This window comes from Micrasema longulum, unplaced genomic scaffold (assembly GCF_059751315.1).
Source record: "Micrasema longulum isolate JH-2025_06_02 unplaced genomic scaffold, ASM5975131v1 h1tg001298l, whole genome shotgun sequence".
Lineage (NCBI taxonomy): Eukaryota > Metazoa > Arthropoda > Insecta > Trichoptera > Brachycentridae > Micrasema > Micrasema longulum.
In genome coordinates, this window is record NW_028278485.1 from 161,108 (window position 1) to 186,145 (window position 25,038).

At 35.1% G+C, this 25,038-nt stretch overlaps 1 protein-coding gene across 1 annotated transcript; it reads right to left on the reverse strand.

Moving 5' to 3' along the window:
* Window positions 1–8,876: 8,876 nt before the first annotated feature.
* On the reverse strand, window positions 8,877–23,583 carry BuGZ (Bub3 interacting GLEBS and Zinc finger domain protein). Its single transcript, XM_088234893.1, has 8 exons — window positions 23,413–23,583; window positions 22,784–22,910; window positions 21,299–21,425; window positions 20,508–20,664; window positions 18,599–18,691; window positions 17,618–17,879; window positions 14,921–15,236; window positions 8,877–10,673 (listed from the first exon to the last, which is right to left on the reverse strand). The coding sequence occupies exons 1-8, from the start codon at window positions 23,451–23,453 to the stop codon at window positions 10,588–10,590; spliced, it is 1,209 nt and encodes a 402-aa protein (XP_088091019.1). The 5' UTR covers window positions 23,454–23,583; the 3' UTR covers window positions 8,877–10,587.
* Window positions 23,584–25,038: the final 1,455 nt, after the last annotated feature.

The following is a 25,038-nucleotide window of genomic DNA, read 5'->3' on the forward strand; positions in this document are numbered from 1 at the left end:
GATGCAGAAAACGAGGAAGACCGAGAAAAACGTGGCACGATCAAGTCCATCAAATACTTGAAGATGGACATGTCAAAAGTAGGAATAAGCGGCGTGCGTGCATGAGAAGATGTATGAATGTAGAGGAAGCGAGGTCTGTATACCAAGATAGAGTGTTATGGCGTTCTATCCTCTCTGCCTACCCCTACGGGGAAACGGCGTGATGGTTTGTTGTTGTTGTTGTTGTTGAAATTTATTTTTGAAACCCACAAAGAAATATACATACACACTCGTAAATTATAATTATTAAAGTAATATGGTACGTTAAAGCGACAAAACTAATAACGATTATTTTTAATATCGAGTTCATTTTAAAAATACACATTTTAAAAATTCTGTCATTGAAATAATTATTGACAGACAAAAAAATATTGGTCATGTTGAACGAATGAACAACAGAGCGAAAAATATTTGCAATACGAGTATCGATGGATCTAGACAACGAGAAAGACCGAGAAAAACATGGCTTGGCCAAATCCAACAAATACTTGAAGATGGGCATGCCAAAAGTCGGAATAATCAGCGCGCGCGCACGTGAAAATCTATGAATGTAGAGGAAGTGAGGTCTGTATGCAACAACTGCACATCGCGTCGGACTGATTTTGCCTAACTAAAATCGACAAAATGGGCGTCTCGGTGTCCCGTTTTTTCCACCCCGAATTGAACCGATTTTGTTTTTTTTTAAGTATCAAAATGAAATTCTCCGGGTCGGTACTTTTCCGTTTTTCAACATTTTTTATCATATTCGTATACCGTACATCTGAAGACGGCAGATAAAACTGGGCTTTTTCGGTTGATGGTCCTAGCTCCCAAAAGAAACAATTTGTCAAAAAAGAAAAACGATTGACATGCCAATGGTAAACATCTACAGTGTGCAAGAAATCTCTTCTCTAGTCCCATAATGCGGGAGTACGTTTGTATGAAGAAAAGGCAGACCGCCTTTCCTCTTAAAGGAATGTCAATTTTTGTTGTTTGTTTACCAAAGGAAACAATAAATCAAAATCAAAATTGTTGTTTTTCTGTAAATAAATATTTTCTTACTTCAATCTCACGAGTCAACTCAAATACAACTTCCGCGCTCACACAGACGCAGACGCAGAAGGCGCTAGCTATGCGAGCCGTTTTGTTATCAGCATGACAACGCCCGTGAATTTTCCAAATTCATTTCATGTGCTAACTATACATTATATAACATATAAAACTACGCCATTCCCCGTAGGGAATGTGGCGATAATATCGATAGAGCTGCTGAATAATTCATTGGGAGAATTTTTCATCCGAAATCCATATTTTTTACAACTGTTTTATCGCCTTAAAATATACATTTCAAAGGAGACTTGAGGCTAACCGCGCACGTGATCCTTCTTAAATCCATTCATAAAATGTTTATTGGTTTTTTTTTCAATTTGATTATATCTGCCTATCTCCTTATTATTTTATGTGTAACTTTTCAATTAGGTAATACGTACATATCCCACTTTGCCTGTTTATCTGAGAGAGCTCTTCCAACCTCAACCACAGCATGGGTATCTCTTCGTTCAAGTAACGAGATAGCCCTTTCAATACCCATTAACCGCTCTAATGTCTCCTTTTTCATAGTAGAAGGCTGCTTAATTATGGAATAATCTACTCACTAATTATCAGAAACCCCTTCTTTATTTACATTCAAATCCCGTATGAAATGTCACTTCCTGAATATTTGAGTTTTTCCTTTCTCCTCCTTCTTTCCTTCCCTCTTTACCACTTCCTCTCTTCATAGTATAGTGTACATATTTAGTCAATTTTTATTTCTTAAAAAAATGTTTATCAAATTTTGTTTTATAGTGAAAATATTTTAATATACCTACAATGTGTACCACTGATTTTCAAAAATTAAACGGTTTGGGTAGGTAGGAAGAAATTGCCTCAAGGCAATATGCCCGCCCTTATGCATATGTATGTAAACTGTATATGTACATAAAATGTTTAAATAAATACATATTATCGCATCTTGTCACTACTGATTTTTAAAAATTAATATTTGAACATAATAATGTTCCATCGCATTAGATGGTGAAAAGAGTAGGAAAATAGCCTAAATTCGCGCAGCTGATAAATTTCGTGACGCATCGCAACGTTTCATTAATCTGTTTAACATCTGATAAAACGGTCATTTTTTAATGTTTTATTTATTCATTCATATACTTACAGGCAGTTGAATACACATTATTTGAGACATAAGTCCCAACTCCATGGGACTAAAAGTCCTGTGTTGATTTGGGACGAGCAATTAGTTGACACAGACACACGAGTTTATCATCACAAATATTTTATAGAATCAGAAACACAACAATAAAAATAACAAATATATGGCTATCAATATGGTAAACAGTAAACTCAAACATTCGGAAAATCATCAAGGAGTTTCCCACTAAGGAAAATCCAGTCCTTAACTCCTCTCTTGAAAATAGTTTTTGTCCTTGAGAGCTTAATACGATCTTTTAAAATATTGAACAATCCCGGTGCGATAAAGGAGAGATATCTCTGAACAAAAGTTGTACGGATATTAACAGTAATGCAGAGACTATAAAATAGTGTGAATCAAAAAACATCAAATTAAACCAATAACAGACAACGGTAAATATAAACAAGTATAGAATGAGTGTGTGTATACATGTTAGTAGTAATATGCCACTAGCTAATAGAGTCGCCCATACGCACAAAAACCATTTGATGATTATCAACCACGAAATTAGCTATAGTTTACAGCGATGCACCGAGCCGAGTACAAATTGCAAGTGCAAAACGAAACCATCCGTTACACGTTTGTTGTTAAACTAAAAACCAAGTCAAAAATTGTAAACACTTTTGTTGTATGCGATAGAGCTAAGGGCTTCTCTAGCGAATTATTAGGTTGAGTGTTAGGGTGTGTGAGGTGTGAGTGTGTATGTATGTGAATAAGTACTCATCAATTTAGTAATGTAAAAGTAGAATGCATAAGTATTTGTAAACATTAAACAATTGTACGATTAGGACATTGTTAGAATGAGAAACTTCGGCCCTACGGGAAATTAGAAACAAAAAAGTTTTCTTGCGCGAGTTAAAAATTAGAGCATTAAATTGTAGCGCAAAGTTTCTTGAAAATGTACGAAAAAAATAATACAAAATATTTTAATATAAACGCACTACTTTGAATTTTAAATTACGTCACTGGTTCATATGGATCAACCTATGAGAGAGCTATGGAAGATTTCCGGTCTGCTTGCTGTTTCTGAACCAATGGGAAAAACTGAATGAGAATAAGCGGAAATGAACCTCCGACGTCACACGCGGAGTTATTTCAGAAATGCGAAACTTTAAAAAATCGTAGCACTGATAATACGATTTATATATATTTTTTTTAAATTGGCTTAGTTTAATAGTCTATTAACAATTTTTAAAAATAAAAAACCCCTGAACTGTAAAATTGTTAATAGGGAAACATAAAGTTTTATTTGTAAAGTAATAAAGGCCTATGAAATACTGTCCAGTAAAAAAAGTATTTTATTTGTTACTTGAAAAGTATTTTTAAATTGGTAATTTTGAATTCCCGCGAAAACTGACATTCCATTGGCCACACCCCTAATACGTCACGATTCATGTTTATTTGTTCCTGACCATTCAAATTTGTAAAGAAAATTGTCACGAATCTTGACTTCACAACTATGAAGCCCAAATATGTCGCGTTTTTCTAGTGACGTATTTTAAAAAAATATATTTTTTAAATCATGTATTAAAGCATTTTTCATATCAATATTGATTTTGAAAATACAATTAATTATTGTAAATCCATTTAATATATTTTAATATGTATTCGCAGTATGTGATATTTCCCTTTTGTCGTAATTCATAAAAACAGAATTTCCAGGGGATGTACTTTACATTAAGTTTCTTGTTTTGTTTTCTTTTTATCCTTTAAAACAATGCCAATGTGCCATAGATATATAGATTCGTATCACAAAGAGTTACATCATTTTTTTAAAGAAAATCTCGAATGTCATAAAGAAAATAGTTAAAATATAGCACTCTTTGATAACGACGCGGTGGCGTTCAAACAAGGGTTAAAGTGTAATCTTCACCCGGGTCGTAAAGCACGAATGAAAAAGTTCAATGTTTTTTTTAAATATTTTTTTATTTGTTAATGAACTATCAGACTATACCAAAATATTTTTATGCATATTTTTTGTATCGTAATATCAGCGCTATGATTTTTTTAATTCAGTAATTTTGACATTACTCCGCCATACGCGTCATATCTCAAAATACGACTTTTGCAAATAGCTGCCTTTAGGCTTACGACGGCAGTGCAGTTTAACGAGGAAGTTCAGTATTACGGGAAACCGGATATAAAAAATGTTTTCTTACGCGCGGTAAAAAATAGAGCATAAAATTGAATGGCGAAGTTTCTCGAAAATGGATGAAAAAATAAATTAAGGTGGTTTTGTTAATTTATATTTTATTTTGACGCTGGAAAGGAAAAAGTTACCAAGAGACATGTTGCAACTTTACGGAAGAGCCAATCGAAGCTTTTTTTCAATTGATAAAAAAATCTCATACATACGTATTATTTTGGTGTGATTCCCACATAATTTAAATAAAATAAAATACGAGATTCTTTATTAATTAAAAAAAAAACTTTAATGGCTCTTCTGTAACGTTTCTACATGTAGCTTGGTAACTTTTTCCTTTCTAGCATCGGTTTTATTTTTCCATAAAAAGTTACAAGTTCTAGTCGGTGAGTTATGCTGTTTAGTGGGTTGGTTTCCCGGTAACCAGAAATCTATCACAACACTATCATTGGTTGATTTGGAAGAACTCGTGACGTAGTTCAAAGCTGTGTATTTTTACTAAAATCGTTTTAATCATTTATTTCATACATTTTTGCGAAACTTCACCGTACAATTAAATACTCTTATTTTTACTGCTCGTAAGAAAACGCTTTCCATATCCAATTTTCCGTAGCACTGAACATCCTCATTGGACATAAAAAAATGTTTTCTTACGCGCGGTAGAAACTAAAGCATTTAATTGTACGAAGTTTCCCGAAAACGTATGAAAAAAAAAAATGGTTTAATTTTTTTTTACTGCTTTGAAACGTCACAGGTTAATGTGAACAAATTGAAGATAACTCGGTTATCATTCCGTTCTTTTGTAATCGGACCTCTGAGCCCGTATTGGAATGGGAAGTAAATATTTACCTTATTTTTTTTTACAAAGAAAAATTAAGTTTTCTGTATGAAATATATAACACGTAATATAAATCACAGGTTACTTTAAATTTTCATACAAATACACTTATTTTCGTACGTAAATATCAATTTTACTTTTAAAAAGTCGAAGATAATTAAATAAAATAAGACAACTGTTACATTGGAATAAGGACACGGGGACTGTGAAATATTGGTGTAAAAACATTATTTTGCATTTCATGTCAACCATGTCAGGAATCAAAACCGAGACCTCTTGCATGATAGTCAAACGCGCTGACCATTAGACGAGGCAGACAAGTAAACTTTACTATATTGTTTCTACCCTTTTTTCGTTCAATAAGATTTTTTAATAAGGCTGCAAAAATTCAAACAGGTAGAATGATGAATGTTAAGCATATAAAGTGATCACTTAAAACTAGCCAATGACAGGTAATAAGCCCTGTAAATGCATAGACTTTCATATTCTCCAAAATGTTCTCTATCTCTGTTATAATATACACGTGTCAAATAAATTAACATTATGACCAACCACACTTCTGGTCTCGAGTTCATTTCCTAGTATTAATGAAATAACAGAAAAGCATTAAATTTTGCTTTATGAGGCGGTTTTACACTGCAGTGCATATTACAGTGTCCCTAGTCTGGAGCCTGAAGCGTAAGCCTGATCACCTTGCCTTCACACATCACATGTTCAAGGCATGCCGCACTTGAATACCAATTAAATGCCCCACGCACCACCGGGTGTAGGTAGGGATAATTAATTTGTATTTATTTAAACAAATCTTAATGTTTTGTTAAGAATAATAAAATTGTTCTACATTGTACTCGAGATGGGAGTTTTGGTTTTTTGACAAGAGTAGAACTGCTACAATTTTACAAATCGACCTTTTGTGGAACTGTTTCTAAAATAACAGTTTGGCGGAATGCTACTTTTCCGCCCCTAACTTTGCTATTCCCGCTTCCTGATAGCAAGCTTACATAATTTTCGACGTCATTAATTGATATTAACTATCAAGTATACTTATTTATTACACACACCAGGAGAGAACCAGACAGCCTCGAAAAATTCATTGTGATGGGAAGATCCAGAGGTCGCTCACCTACCCAGTGAGGTGACTTAATTAAATCTACATTGGGATCTTCAGTGACCCATGCCCTTTGCTATGCCCAGAACAGAACTACCTGGAGGCAGACCGCAAAAATAATGATCAAGTGCAGCCGCCATCTTGACATGAGGGAATTTAAAATCTACGAGTGTTGTGTAGTGGTCCAATATCTCCATCTTGGAAAAGGCAGTCATGTTTTATTTATTTACAGACTTATTTAGTCTATTTAATAACTGCCTTGGGACAAGATCTAGTCTATTTTAGTGATTGTTTAAATCTTACCAGAGGACTATTATTATGAATACCTTATGCTTTATAAAGTGATTCTACAAATATTGATTTTAATTTGATTTAAAATTTGAGATCGACATTTTATTAAAACAGTTTACTTTCCCATCTACAGGTATGCCTTTTTCTATCACTGTAGATGATCTAAGCGTAAGACAACTGTCAGCTAGTTTATCTGAAATGCTTAGTTCTATTTATCTATGTATATTATATTTCAGAGTAGAGTTGTGCTGTGACTTATATAAGCCAACAGAGTATGTATTCCACCCTCTGTGGAAAGTGTAGTCAGTGCAATCCGTGAAGTAGTGGAGTGATGATGAATGAACTAGGGAAATCCAAAAAATAAGTTTCGCAGCAGCGTTTAATACAGACTGCAAAATTATTTTATTCATTGGTAGACCTGCGAAGTTACCATTACAATAATAGACTCTAGACACTAACAAAGGCGTTTGGAGGGTATACATCTTTTTACGGGGTATGTGCTCAATGCATTTTTTATTTTTGAGATATCAAGGCCATTTTTTTCCTGAACAAGTTCAATGAAATGAAATACTCAAAACTAACAAAATGTGGCTCCCTATCTTATATATATTTATGTATACATTGCGTTGGGGAAAGCAAGGTTCCATTTAGATTTATAATTTTTTTAAATATGAAAGTTTGAGATGGCATTATTTATCTAATATTTTTTTAATAAACCTCATAATAATTAAGGATTGATTTCATTTCTCTTTAAAATTTCGATGCAAATAGAACTGATATTTAAATATAATAAAAGTTAAATGTAGAAAAACCTATTTTGTTAAATAGAACCTCGTTTCCCCAACGCGAAGTATTGTGAAAAAAATAAAAACAGACAAAATGCTACTATTGCTGCAATGAGCTCGTTTTCATCAGATTCAAGTTTTAAAAAAAAATATAAAGTAGACATTTTTGATTGTAGGTAAAAAATTATATTAAAACAACAACAAACTATCACGCCGTTTCCCCATAAGGGTAGGCAGAGAGGAAAGAATGCCACATCACTTTATCTAAATAGACATTTTTTATTGTATATAAAAAAATAAATAAAACCTATTTCATTAAAGACATGAACCCAGTGTTCACAAATGAGGTTTTTCTGGTTTCTTTCCTTTTGCTCTCCTGCAAAACTCATTATTTGTACCCTTCATTTATTGACAGGTGGCATCAACTGGCAATTCTTTGCATATGCATTTAATTTGTTTCGAATAAAATAAAATGTTTGATTCATTTTTTCATACCTTTAAGAAATATATTAAGGATAAAAGAACTAAAACAATTGTATTATGGATTGATAAATTAATACAGACGCATGATGGCTGGGGAAGCTGCATTAAACGACTATGGCTTCGGCGAGAGAGAGAAGAGTTATATTTTTAAAAAGCCCCATACCGATATCCGAGTGATTCGCTCTTCAAAGAATTTCAAGTGCTGGATATTTGTCAACCGTATATATCGAAGTAAGGAGCGGTCACGCATCTCAACAGGGAAATATACGCAACGGTTTGCCATGCTCATAATACTAGACGCTCCAATAAGGATCCAGTTGATACTCTTTTGGCTCAAAGGCAGCAATACTATATAGACACGAGGATGTGTAACCTTATCCCAGATTCATGGAAGTGTGGTGGGATTGCCAGGCCGAGGAAGGTGTTGACTGCATTTTTAATCTGCATCGGTCGGAGGGAGTCAGAGAAATTGTTGCCCGATGTAGAAGGGTGTAAGCTGATTTCTAGTTTTACTGGTAATGACTTAGGATTTAGGTATTATTTAGGTGTTCATGGTATATTTATTATTTACTTTTAAATCTGGAAGTAGGGCACACATGGGCATAATTTTATGTGTGCCCTAATAATATTAATAAAATTGTAATTATATAAATATATTACTGCCTTAAGCTACCCCTAGTTAGGCAGTTTAAATTACTCACCAGCAAAATAAAATTTATGTATGTACACTTGTACTACTCAATTGATATATTATTGTATAAATAATTCAATGTAAATTGCTGTAATAAATTAAAAAAATATATATATTCAAGTTTTTTTTTTAATTGGGTACCGATTGTGTAATCAAATTTTAGGGAAGCATCGGTTCCATCTAATTCATGGACCGCGAGTGGTACATAATATGTAATAAATTAACAACATTTATTATTTATATTAATATATAAAGATTTGTAAATAAAAGTCTATTAATGGGGGATTTATTTTATTAGGTTAAAAGTAGGTTGAAACAGAACTACTAAACTATGAATACAATAATAATAAAATGTAGTAAACAATATCTATTATTTCCCCATCCAAATGCCAGCAAGCTACTTGTATTTACAAGCAACGGGTAATTTATTATTCGCATTAAATGGAAGCTTCAATAAATAAATATATATGACTATGATCCTAACAAGAAGTCTGAAACAGCATTATTTAACTTTATGGCAATAGTTATAAATGACGATATTACAACATCCAAAGGATAAATTAGGTTGAATAAAATTCAGTTTAAAAGTTATGCTAAAAATGTAACATAAAATTCAGAAACACGCTATTCTCAACGTTAATTTATATTAGTGGTTCTTAGGAGATCCAGTTTTACTGCATTTAGCATTCAAAAAGCCTTCAACTTGATTCAAGTTAATTGGTAATTAATATTAATCAATTCATTAATGAAATAAGAAATACAATTAGCATAGTTCAGTAGTTTACTCGGTCATTCAGTTGGGAAATGTATTGTAATATGTAAATATATATATCAGAAAACTGGCTTAAGATTAACAAGTCAAGACAGGGGACCGTCATTCCAACAACAGAACGTTGCGACATAGTCAGTATGTCACCTGTCAACCCCGGCTGCGGAACTTGACAGGGGAGTGGCAGCCCAGCAACGGCTATTGCGATATGATACCACCTCGCCTGCCGCGCGACCGCCGGCCTGCGCCGCCGGTAGCGCTCGAACAAGGGACCTAACATCCTCGGATAGTGGGCCGGACTTGCGGGTTAAGGTGGAATGCAAACAACCAGTTGTGAGGTCCAACAATAGCCGTTGCGACATTCCCGTCACCTGCCGTACAGAATTTGCTCCGAGTATTTATTGTAACAGAAGGGTAAAGTCACCTTTTCCACTCGGCGGTTTGCGACGGTCGGTTTTCTTTATCCAAATTACAAAACAGTAAAAAATGTTAAAAGCTATCAGTGCTCACATTGAACTTTCCAATAATTAGAGAAATATAAGCTACACTTGTATGTGCGATACGGACTGGTTGGTTCTGAACTGAGATGTTGTATTGAAGCTTACCTTTAGAAGCTTATCTTGTCAGGTGAAGGTAATAAGAATAATGCGACTGACCTGATGATTGCTCCCGGTCCGGGGATACTTAAGGCTAAACAATCCCTCCACCACTAATAGTGTCACCGTACAAACGTGTGGTGTTATTAGAAATACCGAGTCGACAGAGGCGTTGTTGGGAGCTGCGGGGTACAAGACGGGGGGGCGCAAAAGATAAAGTTATGAAATGACTTACATAAAGGCGTCCCTGTACAATAGAGCTCTAATTACACACTTTGGGTGCGGCGCAGATTACAATCTGTCGACAGTAAGAACACATCAGTACAGAGGACATGGCTAACATTTCACATATTTCCTTTGTACTAAGAACATTGCACATCCTACTGGTAAGTGCTAGAAAATTCCGTTTATTCACACCTAGACAGTATCCCGGTAAAACTGTTATAGTTCAACATTCACTTCCATCGTTGCGTAATTAACGTCAGAATGTCGTTCTAACAAAATAAATAATTCACAAGGCGAACGGACACGAGTCAAGATGGGAGTGAGAAGAGTCCGGAGAGTCGGTGGCGGCTGTAGTCGAGTCAGGGGTAGAGGATCCAGAGGGGGGGGCGCGGGGATCACCGGAAGCGCGGCGGCATCATCATCCCCGGGAACATGGGCATCCCCTGCATCGGCCCCATCATCCCGCCCAGGGGGATCATCCCTACAGTGGAACACGAGCATTAGTCACGGGCCTTCCGCAGTGCACGCAGCTACGTAGCGCATCACATCCCCACTCTCCGCTCTGCACGGAAGCAGAATGGAGACTGCGGATGTGACGCTTTAATATTGTCCCATGTGTGAAAGAATAATAGCCAACATAATAGCGTTAATTGTTATTATCAAAGTGAGAAGAAAAGTCGTCCCGAACAGTGGCAGTATAGAAGTTCGTGACTGAATAAATAATGAGAATTTATCAATGTTAGTATATCTACCCCCACACATGAAATAGTTTCCGCTCGGATGATAAAATAACATATCGAGTAGTACATACAACGAGATGTATGATTCGAATGATGGTTGCAATCAGACCATGAAGCGTACATTTAGGTAAACAAGTCAATTTACATGTGTAAAATAGTTTAGTAAGGTAACAGGGGACCACAGTAATAGTCCAACAGCAATAGATGCACTGCTGTGATTGCTCAAACACAATCACCTGTCTAAAGTTTAGCCTCACCTACTTCTACCTAAAGGGTGAGTACCGGCCGCGCTGTCTTCGCTGCTCGCCAACTATATACCCGCGCCGACGTGGCTGCGGATTACTTGCGAGCAATGAAATATGTAATCGAGGAATAGTTCCCGGGTACCTACTGATCGCTCGAGTGCCAATATTTCACACTGAAATAAATATATTACTTACCCCACTACCTAAAGCGCACGCAAACTCTTCCGCAGTTCTGCAACCTAGCGCTGGGGAAATGTATTTAGATCAACCGACAACGATGATCTGAACCGAGGTATATAGTTACTGTATGTTGGGTTTCTAACGGAGAAGCCAAACTAATATGGTTCGATATGTACAGGTGATGGTGAGTGGGATGTATAGAAGCCGTTGTCTATGGATTGTCGGGTGAAGCTGGGAGAGAAGAGACCGCGCTGGAACTGCGGAAGGGAATGACGAGACGCTAACACAACTCCACACCGCTGACGCATTCCTTTATGACACTTTCACTTACCTTACTCTCGAGCCAATGGACACATTGGCAAACAGAGATTTGAACGCTCATAAAGAGAAGACGCCGCAGTATTGAGTTGAACACCCATATCTATTAATTCAACCAAATGTAATTTATCAGTAATAAAATAAAACCTACCACATATTAAAAGTGTTTTGAAATAATAACTATCTAGGCATCTAATATCCAGAAACCAAGATGTGATTTGAAGCATTTCACAACCATGCCAAACATTCCAATACAAGATAACTGGGCCACAGCTGTGCTAAGTAATCCAAGCGTACCATTCCACCGTGGTCCGGCCGAGTGGGGAAGAGTTATGGGAGTAGTGTACAGTGAATTCCCCGACTTTCCAGACCGAGGCGGAGATTGGCACCGATTAAATCATCACCCCAAAACACAATTATACTTTATTGTTTTAATAGTTACAGTAAAACTGAAATACGACAATAACAAATGTGATGATTGTATACTCAAAGAGAAAAACAGCGGACAAAATTCAAAACATACTATTGGACGAAGAGTGAATAAAAGATATCTCGTAACTTCTCTCTCAATTATCCAAAATAAAAATTAAATCAAATGAACAGTTTTTATATTATGATTAAACAAAAAATACATGGTACATATCAGAGCGAGACAGAAAGAGAATATACAGGAAAACAAAAAGGCACGGCGATTATTGCCTATAAAATAAATAAAATAAGTAATGCAGGTAAGTAACTTGGTACTTGGAATTTGGTCTACCTGGGTGGTGTACCTCTAGAGTGAGGGCGCTCAGTGTGACTTACTGTCAGGTCGGCCCAATCACATCACTTTATCAACCGTATCAAAAAAACAGAACAAAAACAAAAATATAATAGCAGCATTGGCAACACAACAGTGGACATTCTCGAGATAGGAGGAGATACATTCCGTAACACTCGACCCCTCGCATCATCAGTACCACACAGACATTCGTCGCTATCACAGCATCTACTCTCCGAGGGTCGTCGCAACTTCGGTTCATCAATGTCCGTTTGGTGTTTTTGGGAAAAAACTTAGATCACAAAAAAATATTACTCATTTGTGTCTTATATAAAAAAAAACAATAATAAATAGCAAAATAAAATATTTGAAAGGCATTACATTTTTCATACAGTATGATTAAAATCACCAAAATTAGGCATCAATAATTGAAAGAAAAAAATAGAAATTTCAATAGGGATGCTAGAGCCATACATTTTTTTAGCATTGTACGTGTTAAATTAGCTATTTAGTTTAAACAGCGACATTAGATAAAAATAATTGTTACATACAACCAAAGGGAAAAAAGCTCATGTAATCATGTATCCATTAGATGCATTCAATTCACTAACTCGATCCAATACCCATACATACGAGATCAATGTTAAGTATCAATATTAAAATGTCCAACGGAAGAAATTCTTATACATTAAGACCTATCCTTCATAAATCATATCTCCAAAATAAAAGGTTGGATTTCTTACATTCACTAGTGGTCGAGCTGGCAGATATTCTGGAGCAGTAGTAAAAATAACAATCATCAAATGATGTAGGTTTCTTCGATCGCTTTTTAAACCACCGCTTCAGGATACCTGAGCCCGTTATGCTAGACTATCACAGATCGTGTTGCGCAAAAGACTGACCCACAAAATATTACATTCAAAGGCTGACGATATCTGACCGATGTCAAGGAAGAGAAAAATATTGTTAATGAGATCTCAGCGAAGCCACATTTGACTTGGCCACTGTAGTGCATGATAATGTAATGCGGAATGTTTTATTTTCCTTCTCATTATTGCAATAAATTAAAGATCATAGAATGATATAATTTATGAAAGATGATAAAATAAACATTTTTAAAGATCATAATGTGAAAGCTATGACCTTAGGAGATAAAATATCATTTGGGTTTGTCTTTTGAAATTTTGTTAAATATGGGTTATTAACCATATTAAAGAAAATTGCCAATATACAAAATAAAATAAGGGATACATCATTAGAATAAACTGTTATATTTTTTATCCAAATATTTTATTATGTTAATCTACGTAAAGGTGTTGTTAGTATTATATTTTTTCGTAATTGAATGTTTAAGTGGAATAAATATATTGTATATTATCTGTTGGCAAAATAAGAACTGGTTCGTACCTGGAATGTATCATCCTATGAGCCTATATAAATAATGAGTCATGTTAAAACACAATAAAGGAACAATATCTGTACTTTACAAACAATGATAATAACACACTGAGTGTATTCACGCTGAAGGATTCAATTTAGGGTAAAAGAATGCCTCTACCTCCGCCTCCAACACAAAAGCAATATCAGAGAGTTTTACTTTCCTTCATTTCAAGTCACCTCTCAAAGAAATAACAAAATAGATTGAACCACCTTTCACAATGCGGTTATTACATTATCACAAGGACGGGTAGAGGAAACTCGAACTCGGCGACAGAAGTGACTGGCGTCTCTTCAGGAGCCCTCCGAAGCGCTGAAGACAGAAGCGGGTGGAGGAGGATCCCGACAACGCGCTTTCCTCCTGCCAGAGTAGCCGCGACTGCTCTGCCAAGAGCAAACGACGAAGAAGAATGAGAAAGTTCAGTGGTATTTATTATTTTTAATTGACTATCAAGCTGAGCCAAAATACATTTATTACTTTTATGCATCGCATTCTAATTGCTATGATTTTCAAAATTATTGTAATTTTAAAAGTCCCCACTGAAAGAAATTAAACCGCCTTTTTATCTGCAGAATTTTTCTGATATTTAAAAGTAGTATGCCGTACAATTCTACAAAAAACAATTTGTAAACAAATTATTTGTACCCGCTAAACGTCAAAACACACTTAACGTCGAAAAACACGGCCCCTCAGAAATAGGAAATCTGTCACCAGTTGCAACGACAACGTAATAATTGATTGAATATTGTAAACACGTGTTCGCATGTACCTGTGACGTTTCAAAGTAGTTTTTATTTAAATCATTTATACCACGTGTAAAAAAATGTTTTATATATCAAATTTCCCGTAGCACTGAACTTCCTCATTACATTATTTGGGTGAATTTGTCTGTAGACAAAATTTATTTGTTTTTTTTTAAAGCATATAGAAATTCATTTGATTTTACTCTCTGGAGATGATGCAGTATGTTTTGTCCAAATGATTCAGCGTAAATACACGTTTCGGTGTGCGGCTAGGGCAGTAGATCTGGGGGCGGGAGGTACCGACCTGGGGGGAACTGCATGGTGGGTGGTCGTAACATGTTAAGCTGCGGCATGGCCATGTGCTGCGGCATGGGCTGCATCAGGTGCAGCGGGCGGCCCAGCGACACGGGCATCAGCTGCGGCGGGCGCGGCAGCGAGCGCAGCAACGCGGCGTGCGCGTCCTGCGCCTGCTTCTGTGCCGCCACGGCCAGCTGCACGGCGGCCAGCTGCTGCTGCTGCTGCTGCGCCGCCGCCTGGTGTTGCTGCTGCGCCGCCACCTGCTGCTGGACAGCAGCGTGCTGCTGGGCAGCCAGCGCATGCTGTCGGACATTAAAACGCATCTGCGCGCTTTCATTAAAACCGTCAACTAATGGGTGGTAACAGAGATTTTATACCAAAATGCAAGAACTGATAACCTCGAGTATTATGAACGCTTAAAAGACCCTACCTGGAAATGGAGTTGTTATGTCATGTTATGTCAAGCAAAAGATGACATATTCAAAATAAAAATTTAACACATAATATTTATAATGCTTAATAATCTAATTTCTGTAATTTGCAAAAAAAAACTATTTCGGCTTGTCCTGCCGAAATAGTTACATCTTACATAACCATAGTTACATAACTAAAATGACTTTGACAAAATGATTATTTTAAAAAATAAGAGTCAAGTCTTGTACTATATGATGACTGATGTGGGATCATACACAAGGGTGGATCAGTTTAGTACTATCAAATAACACTTTTAATGACTTGATGAGAGTACATCTAATACAGTAAAACCGCGATATAACGAAATGCGATATAGTGTAAAATGACATATATTGAAAAAAAATTGTCATATTTCCTAAAACCAATTTTTCATACAAAAATGCATTTATATAACGAAATCCCGTTAATATGTATAACAAAATCATATTTGTCCTGTACGAAAAAACGCCAAAACATTAACGTAAATTTATAATGAAATTAAAAAATGTTAAAAGATGAAAATATTATTTCGCACTTTCAAAGCTGCGCCGCCGCTGCATCTGCCATATGCGAAAGGTTTTATGGCCTTTTCGGCGGCGCGCGGCGGTCGGTCGTCACCCAGAACTGTCAAAGTGCGTGTGTATGTATGTAAGCTCGTGTGTGAAGGAAAACCTCCAAAACTCTCGGAATACTGAAGAGTACATCAGTCCGTCTGTTTTGTTTTTTTAAGCCGCGCAACATTTTTTACGACGGCGCGTAACGTATACATACCTAGAATGTTTTTTTTTTTCATTATATGTGGGAATTCGTTATTACGAATTTTTTGGTCCCTTAGATTTTGTTATATTGGTTCTACTGTAGTCGGTTTTAAAATATAGCATCAAACACTCCTCTGGACAGTTCCAATAGTCCAAATGGTTATGTAGGACTTTAGAAGTTGGATGTAAAAAAGCTGTGTTAAAAAATATTTTTAAAAAATGTTTTTAAAAAAATACAATTTGGCCTATCAATTATACCTAGTTTAAAATCTTCTCTCTCACTTCATTAATTTGAAGGACATAGAATTTTCCAAGATTAATTAGAAAGAAACTGGATTCAATGGCAGAAAATCAATCATTAAATTAAAATAAAAAAATTTTGACATTTTCATTTTAAAACAAGGTTATAAAATTGTTGTAAAAACAAACTTTTACAAAAATCATACAAATAAGTATTGCCTACCGTCCCCTAACTTGAACTCTTAAGCCCACAAATGGTAAAAAATGATTTTAAAAATGATGATGAGGACTTCTAATAATATATATTAGAGATGAAACGTATATCCAATAACTATCTGGTATCCGGCCAGATATCCGCTCGGGTACCGGATAGTAAAATTAGGCCGGATAGCGAACATTAGCTCAATTTATGCAACTCATCGATCGATTATTGATCATTAAAAATATCATGAAAATATTTTAACTCCTTGTTATATAATGAACATTAAAATTTTAACTTGGAGAGAAATTCGAGGACTGGGGTGTTTTTATTGTTTATTAGACAATAAACTGGATATCCGGCTTTCCGGACATATGTTATCCAGCCAAACCACTATCAGTTTTATCACTAATGTACATGGGTATAAAACTGAAGAAAAAAAAGTATTTTGCCAAAATGTGTATGAGACCTATGCAATTCGTTCATAAGCCCTGTAAATGCTTAGACTTCATCCATATTCCTTTCTCAAAAATGTTTTTCCCCTCTGTTGCAATGAATTTATATCTTAATAGCTCCCTAGGGAGTGAAATCCAGTATGTCTACAACCATTTGGACATACTCAAAACTAACTGGTTCAGAAGTATAAAAATTGGAAAAGCCCGAAACCGCCGGATGAATCTCACCAACGTCAATAAAGGTCTCAACTCTTTTACTTCACAAAAGTCAACAGGTGAAAGAGTTGAGGAAATACGGATATTTTAACTTAGGCAGAATGTAAATATTAGTGTGTTAAGTGGCCACTTAAACAAAAATAATGTCGGGTCATAAGCCCTGTAAATGCCTAGACTTCCAAATTTCCCTCTTAAAAATGTTTTCCCTCTCGGTTGCAATAAATTTGAGGTTTAAAAAATACACTTAAACGGGAGAACATTTCGTGCAGAATAGCGGTGCCTTTAACCCGAGTATAGTCGGTATATTTCATCCTGTTTTAGTTTCAACGTGGAATCTCAATTTAAGCCATTATAATAAATAAAATAGCAGAGCATGCGCTCACCTCGGCGATAGCCTGCTGCAGGTCGGGCTGCGTGGGCGCGGAGGGAATCTGCGTAGGGGCGGCGTGTGCAGGGGCGGGCTGCGCGGCGGGCGGCGCGGGCTCTGGGCGCCGGTAGCGCGGCAGGCGCGCCCGCAGCTCTTCCAGACTGGCGTCCTCGGGCGGGTGCATAATGCGCGCGCCCGCACCCGTGCTGGTCACCAGCGGTCGTGCGGGTGACGCCAGCCCTGCGGCACTCGTGGGCGGGGCGCTGATCGTCACGTTGCTGCACACGTCATTTCATTTATTGCACATTTTGTACCAAAGTTTTAATTACCGAATTTCCTTGATTTCCTGATACACTAACACAAGTACACAAGCACTTAACATAAATATTATTATGTTACAATAAAAGTTATCCTCATATTGTAATTGAGACATTTTTTACAAATATATATTTGTATATTTCTACCAACATATTGTTTTTGTGAGAAAAATAAAAGACGCCATCGATTATAAGATGCACCCTTTTTAAATAATTTTACTAGACAGAGTTTTTCAAGTTTGTCAACTTTCCCGGGCATCGGACTTGGGACCTTGAGCACAGCCGACAAACGCGCCAATCTGTACACTACAAGAGGGACTTTTCTCCGCTCTATTTCCTTATTCAGAATTTTTACATGAGCACCCATCGAGTCGAAAACACGCACCCAAGATTCTGGTTCTATTTCACACAGTTCTGTAACTATATTCTTTATCTGCCTGGACACAGACACAAATAAAATGAACCGTGTAAATTATTTATAAATTTCCATTAATCGATCAAAGATACACAGGTTTTAAAAAACCATAGTTATCACGTAATGTTGCTACCTCTCTGGTGTAGCAATATCGTATACTTTGGCTTTGTCAGCAAGTTAATTGCAGCCTCTAAGTAGTTTATTATGATTCCATGCCTGTTTTAAATATCAAACTTGTGTTCTTTTTAATTGGATAAATATTCACCTGTACGCTGGAAAGGCTGGTTTGGGAGCCGACTGTGCTGCACTAGTGTGTGGTACAGCTCCTGGAAACAGTGGCCGGACTCCTCCCATCATCCTAGAAAAGTTTCAAACCATTCAAGCTACAGACAATGTATAAATTTATAATATATATACAGGGTGTTCTTTAAACCCTGTCACATCCGAAACCACGATGATCTGTATGGGCAAGAAGACATATTAGCATATTGAAAAAAATATTTAGAATGAAGAAATTTTTTTTAAATAAAATATTTAAAAAAATAAATAGTTGCTGACTTCTGCAGGGGAGAAGTGAGGGGAGCGCAGCGCAGTATCAGACTACCTCCTTCCCTCTCCTTGTTTCTCCCCTGCAGAAGTAAGAAACGATTTGCTTTTTTTGATATATATTTTTTTAAATTTTATTTGTTCTAATAAAATATTTTAATGTACCAATATTGCTCATACTGATCATTGTGGTTTCAGATGTGACAGGGTTTAATGAACACCCTGTATATACATATAATAATTACAGAAGGTTATGCAATTGCTTGGATGAACATTTAAAGAAACACATATTTACACAACTGGTGTGGAAAACATGCAAAAATTAAAATGCAAGCTTAATTTATTGCAATGTGTGCTCGGTTAACCATCTCTTCAAGGTGATAATTATAATTTTTTTCTAAATTTACAGAAAATTTATTTTTAAAGCTTTATTTAGCATAACTTGATAAAACTCCCGATGATAATATTAATAAAACATTAATCAACCAGAATGAATTATAAATAAATCAGAAAACTAAACAAGAATTGTTCAGAATATGTACATGCTCGCAGATTCTTAACGCTGTTCAAGCTAGCTCCGAATTAAATTATTGCAAAGGATAGAATACAATATAGATTTTTTTTAAAAACGAAGAAAATCTGTTTACCAAAAAAGACTATTTATAACAAAAAAACTTTTAAGACTAGAGCCACACTCAACAGAAATTCCGTCGCCGATCTTCGGCGCTCTTCCGTTTTTCAGGTGCGGATTTTCCATCAGCGTCTAATCGGCAAAGCTGCATTGCATATTTTTAATGGGATGCGCCATATTCGGCGGACAGTCCACGTCTACCGAATAAGGCATATAAGGCTCGATAGTAGACTGATAATCTTGCCTGCTTGTTCGGTTGTGGATTTACCGTGACAGAAGATCAGCGACGGAATTTCCGCCAAGTTTGACGCTAGCCTCAAAGTAATTTTATGACAATTTTAATACTCTTCTTCATGTGGTATTTTTAATGGTGTAGACCAGATAAGCGTGAACAAGATTTACAAAACTAGACATTTATTTTCTGTTTCTATTTTTTTTCAGTCATTGTACACTGCACAGTCCTTGGATCCACTTTATCACTCTTGGCCAAGTTTCGAACATTGAATCAAGTTGTAATTTTTTTATTTATTTTGTTCCATATTTTTATATGAATATTGTTTTATCAAGAACTTTTTTCCCTGTTTACGAGAAAGGTTTATTTTTCCTCTAATAGATAGTAGTAAAAGTATCATTTTAAATATATAAAAAAAGAAAGTTACATCTAGGGGATCCAAAAGCCCACTACCCACCGGCAGCTCTCATAGAGTCCTGAAAGTAACAGCGTTTTATATATAGCAGTGAGCTCCAGCGGATGGCTCCCGCCATAGAAGCTGTAGCGTGTTTTTATTTCTGACCAAAGGAGTTCTAAGGGTTAACAATAAAATGAATGAATAATTTAGTTGGAAATTTAATGGATTTTAGAATATGTCTTAGCAACTTTTTGCCATTATTTGCTTAGTATTTGTATTATTTTTTTATTTTGCTTAGTATTTGTATTTGCGCAGCAGGTCATTTTTGCATTATAAGTACGTAACTCAAATGTTGTAGTGTAACTTACGGTGGAGGTGGTCCGGGCATGAAGGGCGGGGGCGGCATGGGCCCCATGAGCGGCATGGGGTACATAGGAGGCGGTAGGGGGGCGGGAAGCAGCCCTGGACCCGCCTTTTTCTTGGCAGCGGGCTCCTCCTCATCACTGTCATCATCCCGACCTCCTCCTAAAAAATACAAACATATTAAGAAATGTAAAAAATATGGGAAGATAAGAACATCCTTTAAAGGTCCACAGCGAAAAATTCCCTTTTCCAACATATCCTATCAACTATATTTTCTGCCTTTTCCAACATACTTCTACTACTACCATCACGCCATTTCTCCGTAGGGGTGGGCAGAGAGAATGGACCGCCACACACGTCTATCCTAGCTTCTTCCACATTCAATACATCTTGTCATATATGCCCTTCGGTTCTGTCTGCTTTTGACATGACCAGACTTAAGATTTTGGTTTATCTGATCATGCCACGTCTTCCTTGGTCGTCCTCGTCTCACGATACCAGTCATTTTGCCATATTTACTTGTTTTACCATTCTTTCGTCGTTCATTCGTTCTACATGACCAAACCATCTCAGAGACCCTTTCTTAATCTTATCAATTATACCTGACTCAGATTTACATTCTCGCCTGATTTCATAATTCGTAACCCTGTCATACATTGATTTCACACACATAGTTTAAGCATCCCTTGTTACCAAATTAGCAGAACACGGGCTTTTTGATTGGTTCCAGATTCCCAGTTAGATAGTAATTATTAAATCGGTCTATAGGTGTGACATGAAAGTAATTATTTTGTACCTGATCTTTGCTTCTCATGTTCCTTTAAATCCTCCGGTGGAATTCCTTCCATTCCATATATTTCTATTTCTATATTAGACCTATTAGATAACGAGTTTGGTACTTTATCAATCGCCTCTTTATGGACCTGAAAATTAACAATATAATTTAAATTAAAGTATTTTAATAACTATTATTATTTAACTAAATGTTATGTACAAATATTTAATAACATTCAGTAAAATGTTTGACCACAAAGTTAATGCTTTAAATATTAATAATATATTATTATTTATCTCGAAAGCCTAATCTTATCTGTTACGACTCTTGGTGTATGATAGTAATCGTTGGCATGGCATAAAGCATCGGCGTTTGAATGTTTATTTTTTTAATATATACAAGAGTGTCACCATGTAAAGCGCCCTTGAGGTATTTTATTGCGAAAATGGCGCTATATAAGTTATCCATAATTATTATTATTATTATTATAATGCGACACATTTCGTCTTGTTAGGACATAATAAGACGGAGTATAAATGGAGGATTATCGAGATAAAAATTACAAAATATAACTATACCAATTCAAAGAGGAAAAAAAAATTTTTTTGGTGTTAAAAATAACAATCCAAAAAATACACAAAAACTAGAGAAAAAAAGTAAATAGAAAGCAAAACTAAATTAAAAATATATATTATAGGTACATAACTAGTCTAATAAATTAATGTAAGTTACTGTTCACCAATTTGGAAATTATAAATAGAGTTTATTAATATAAACTATTCTTTGTGTTAAAATATCAGCAATGTCAGAATAGTTGTGTAATAATAAAATAATATTTGACCTTAAATTGGTAAAAATACATTTTAAAAATGTTCAAATAAGATACTGAAAATTCTTGGCAGAAGTTCATGCCAATTTTATAAAATATAAATTTTGTTTGATGACAGGGTAACGTTTATTTTCTACTTAAAAAAATAAATACTAAACCAAGTGATTTTATAAAACATTTTTTTTTTTTTTCAGTAAAAAGAAATATTTGCGTTCTTATAATTTACACAAATATTTAATTTTGAGGGCCATTTTCAACGAGTTGTAAATAACTCACTATTAGAAAATGGGAATCAAGTTGGGGTAGATTGGGATTCGAACCACGGACCTTCGATCCGTGAGTCCGAGACACTAGCCACAGGACCACAACCCAATTCAAAAATAATATAAAAATAGTAACATACTTAACCAGCCCGTAGTTTATCTTGGAGAATAATTTTGTCTGAAAACAATCACAGCTGGAAGAACCATTTGAAAGTTACCAACTCTGGAAATACTGTCACTAATTCAATCAGTGTGGTTAGAATGCAAACATCCTGTAAATGTTGTAATACCAGCTGATCGTGTGGTATTGAATGAAGGATTCAATGACTGGTATAATCAGGGTGAATAAAATATGCAGACTTAATTTATTTGATACTCTATTGTAGAAAATGTTGAAATAAGTATTTATATTACCTGCATACAATGTATTGACAACCCAGGTCCTGTATAAAGCTTTTTATGACAAATATGACATTTGAAATGTTTGGCTTTCTGGTGTTGAATTAAGATTTTCTCATCGTCAAATTCCCGATTGCAATACCTGTTTCAATATGGTTAAGGAAAATCGATCGAAAATATGTATTAGTTTGAACCGTGGCTCCTTAATATCAGATTTCACCGATAACTTATAATAAAGTTATTAGAATGCACGACTATAAAATCGATAATGAGATTACTGCAGATTACACCCACCTACCTCTGGTTAAACCACACAAATGTTTGCAAATAAAAAAAAATGCGTCAATTTGACAATTTTGTACTGATTTGAGGTATGTTTTAGTAAACTTCAGACGCGTAGAAATTTACCAAAACGTAGCGAAATTTTACATAATTTTCACATTAAGTAATGCATAAATTGTAACCACTAGAATATCGCAATGATTGATGTCAATACAAAACGCCCAAATCCCTTCAAAAAAATAAAGGTGTGACCTATTTGCGTTGCGGATTGTACATACATATACATCTTATACACCTTCGCAAATATTGCAATGTCGACGGAAGATCGGAATGATGATAAAATTCACAAACGAAAAGGATACCAGCACCATGGTTTCGAAGCCTTCTTCTTTTTACGTCCCATATTAAATCAAATCACTATTGAAGTATTAAACAACAGACCACAATCAAATAGTATTTTTGGTTATTAAATGGCGAAAACGACAACTGGAAATACCAACGATGCACGATTTGGCACCATTTAAACCAAAATGGCCGACGGAAGCAAAAAGAAGAAAGGAACATAATATCAATTTCGACTCTATTGCGACGCAGAATCGAAAAGAGACGAACATACGAACATTGTACCGATAATGACTTGATAAAAAGAGACGACTATACTTCAATATAGTGGTGCATTTTTCAGAACTGCCAACAATCAGATGTATATAAAACCATTTTTTTTCTCTGGAATGGGATATAAAGCAACCTTCACACTTTTTTTCCGAAGAGTAAGTACCTAACCGATCAATTCTTTGAACGGTTGAAATATAATTAAATAAATAAAAATTAGTTTTTTTTTCTGCGTATTGGGCCATATAAAATACTTCGATTACACAAAATTGGAACATAATATAAATAAATTTCATAAAAAAAAATGATCCGGTATATAATATACTAAAGGCCTTGGGGGTAATACTTTATGCTTTTTCAATTAATTTCCATATTATCTTTCTCTTTCCGGTTTTATTATTCTTTACCTGTCACTTCATTCTTCGTGTGTTAGTGGGCTTAGGTTTTCACTCTTAATAAAAATATATAGCTTCTCTTATTTTATCATGTTCTACTTCAAAGATGTTTCCCTTATTGAATACCTAGTGTTATCACTATCTCCCTTTCACCTCTCAGCAAGGAAATCTATCAAGAAATGAATTAGTTTCATTCATTCAATGCCAATTTTATCATAGGTGGTTAAGTGAGTTAGCCAAATTGTCCAGGAAAAAAATCGAAATTGGTAGTTGCATAAAAATACATAGTTTTCTAACTGAAATTTCACTGACTTTAGAAGTCTTTCGTGAAGTTTACAAATAAAAAATATATCTGCTTTTTTAGAATTATGGTTGAGACAGTGTTTATACTCTTTTGAGGTAAAACTCCTATTAAAGACAAATTTTGAGTTTATATTATATTTCCTATTTTGTGAGGAGTGCTTCGCCTTACAAATCATTTTCAAATGAATGTAAAACAGACTTGAAATTATTTGTTTGCTTTAAATTTTACAGATAACTGTATTTTATCGATAAGTATTTTGACAATGATAGAACTATTTTGAGAATTATGTAGGCTTTTACAGGGCTTATTATTCTTTTTGTAGTGCTTTTACACTTATAGACCTGTTATTTGACTGGTTTAAGTGACCACTTTAGCAGTATAGTCACTTGAAGTACTTATTCTTACCTTCCTTAAAAAATTGTTAGAGAAAACTTAAGTCCATGAGAAATAAAAGATGAGTGATACTTTGTGTTTTATTGTAGATATATTTGTAAATCTATTTAATATCAGAAGGAGAAAGTTCAGTGCTACAGGAAATTAAATGTAAAAAATGTTTTCTTGTGTGCGGTAAAAATAAGATCATTTTATTATACTGCAAATTTAGAAATGTATGAAAAAATAATAAAAAGGAACTACTTTGATTGACGTTATTAGTTCTCCAAAATCAACAAACAATA

Excerpts from the sequence above, each read along its gene's own strand:
- BuGZ (XM_088234893.1), bottom strand. The coding sequence starts at position 23,453 with ATGGGACGTAAAAAGAAGAAGGCTTCGAAACCATGGTGCTG. Across the intron at positions 22,911-23,412 it reads GCTTCGAAACCATGGTGCTG|GTATTGCAATCGGGAATTTG; the intron begins GTATCCTTTTCG and ends ATATTGAAACAG. Across the intron at positions 15,237-17,617 it reads TGCAGCAGGCTATCGCCGAG|ATGCGTTTTAATGTCCGACA; the intron begins GTGAGCGCATGC and ends GAAAGCGCGCAG.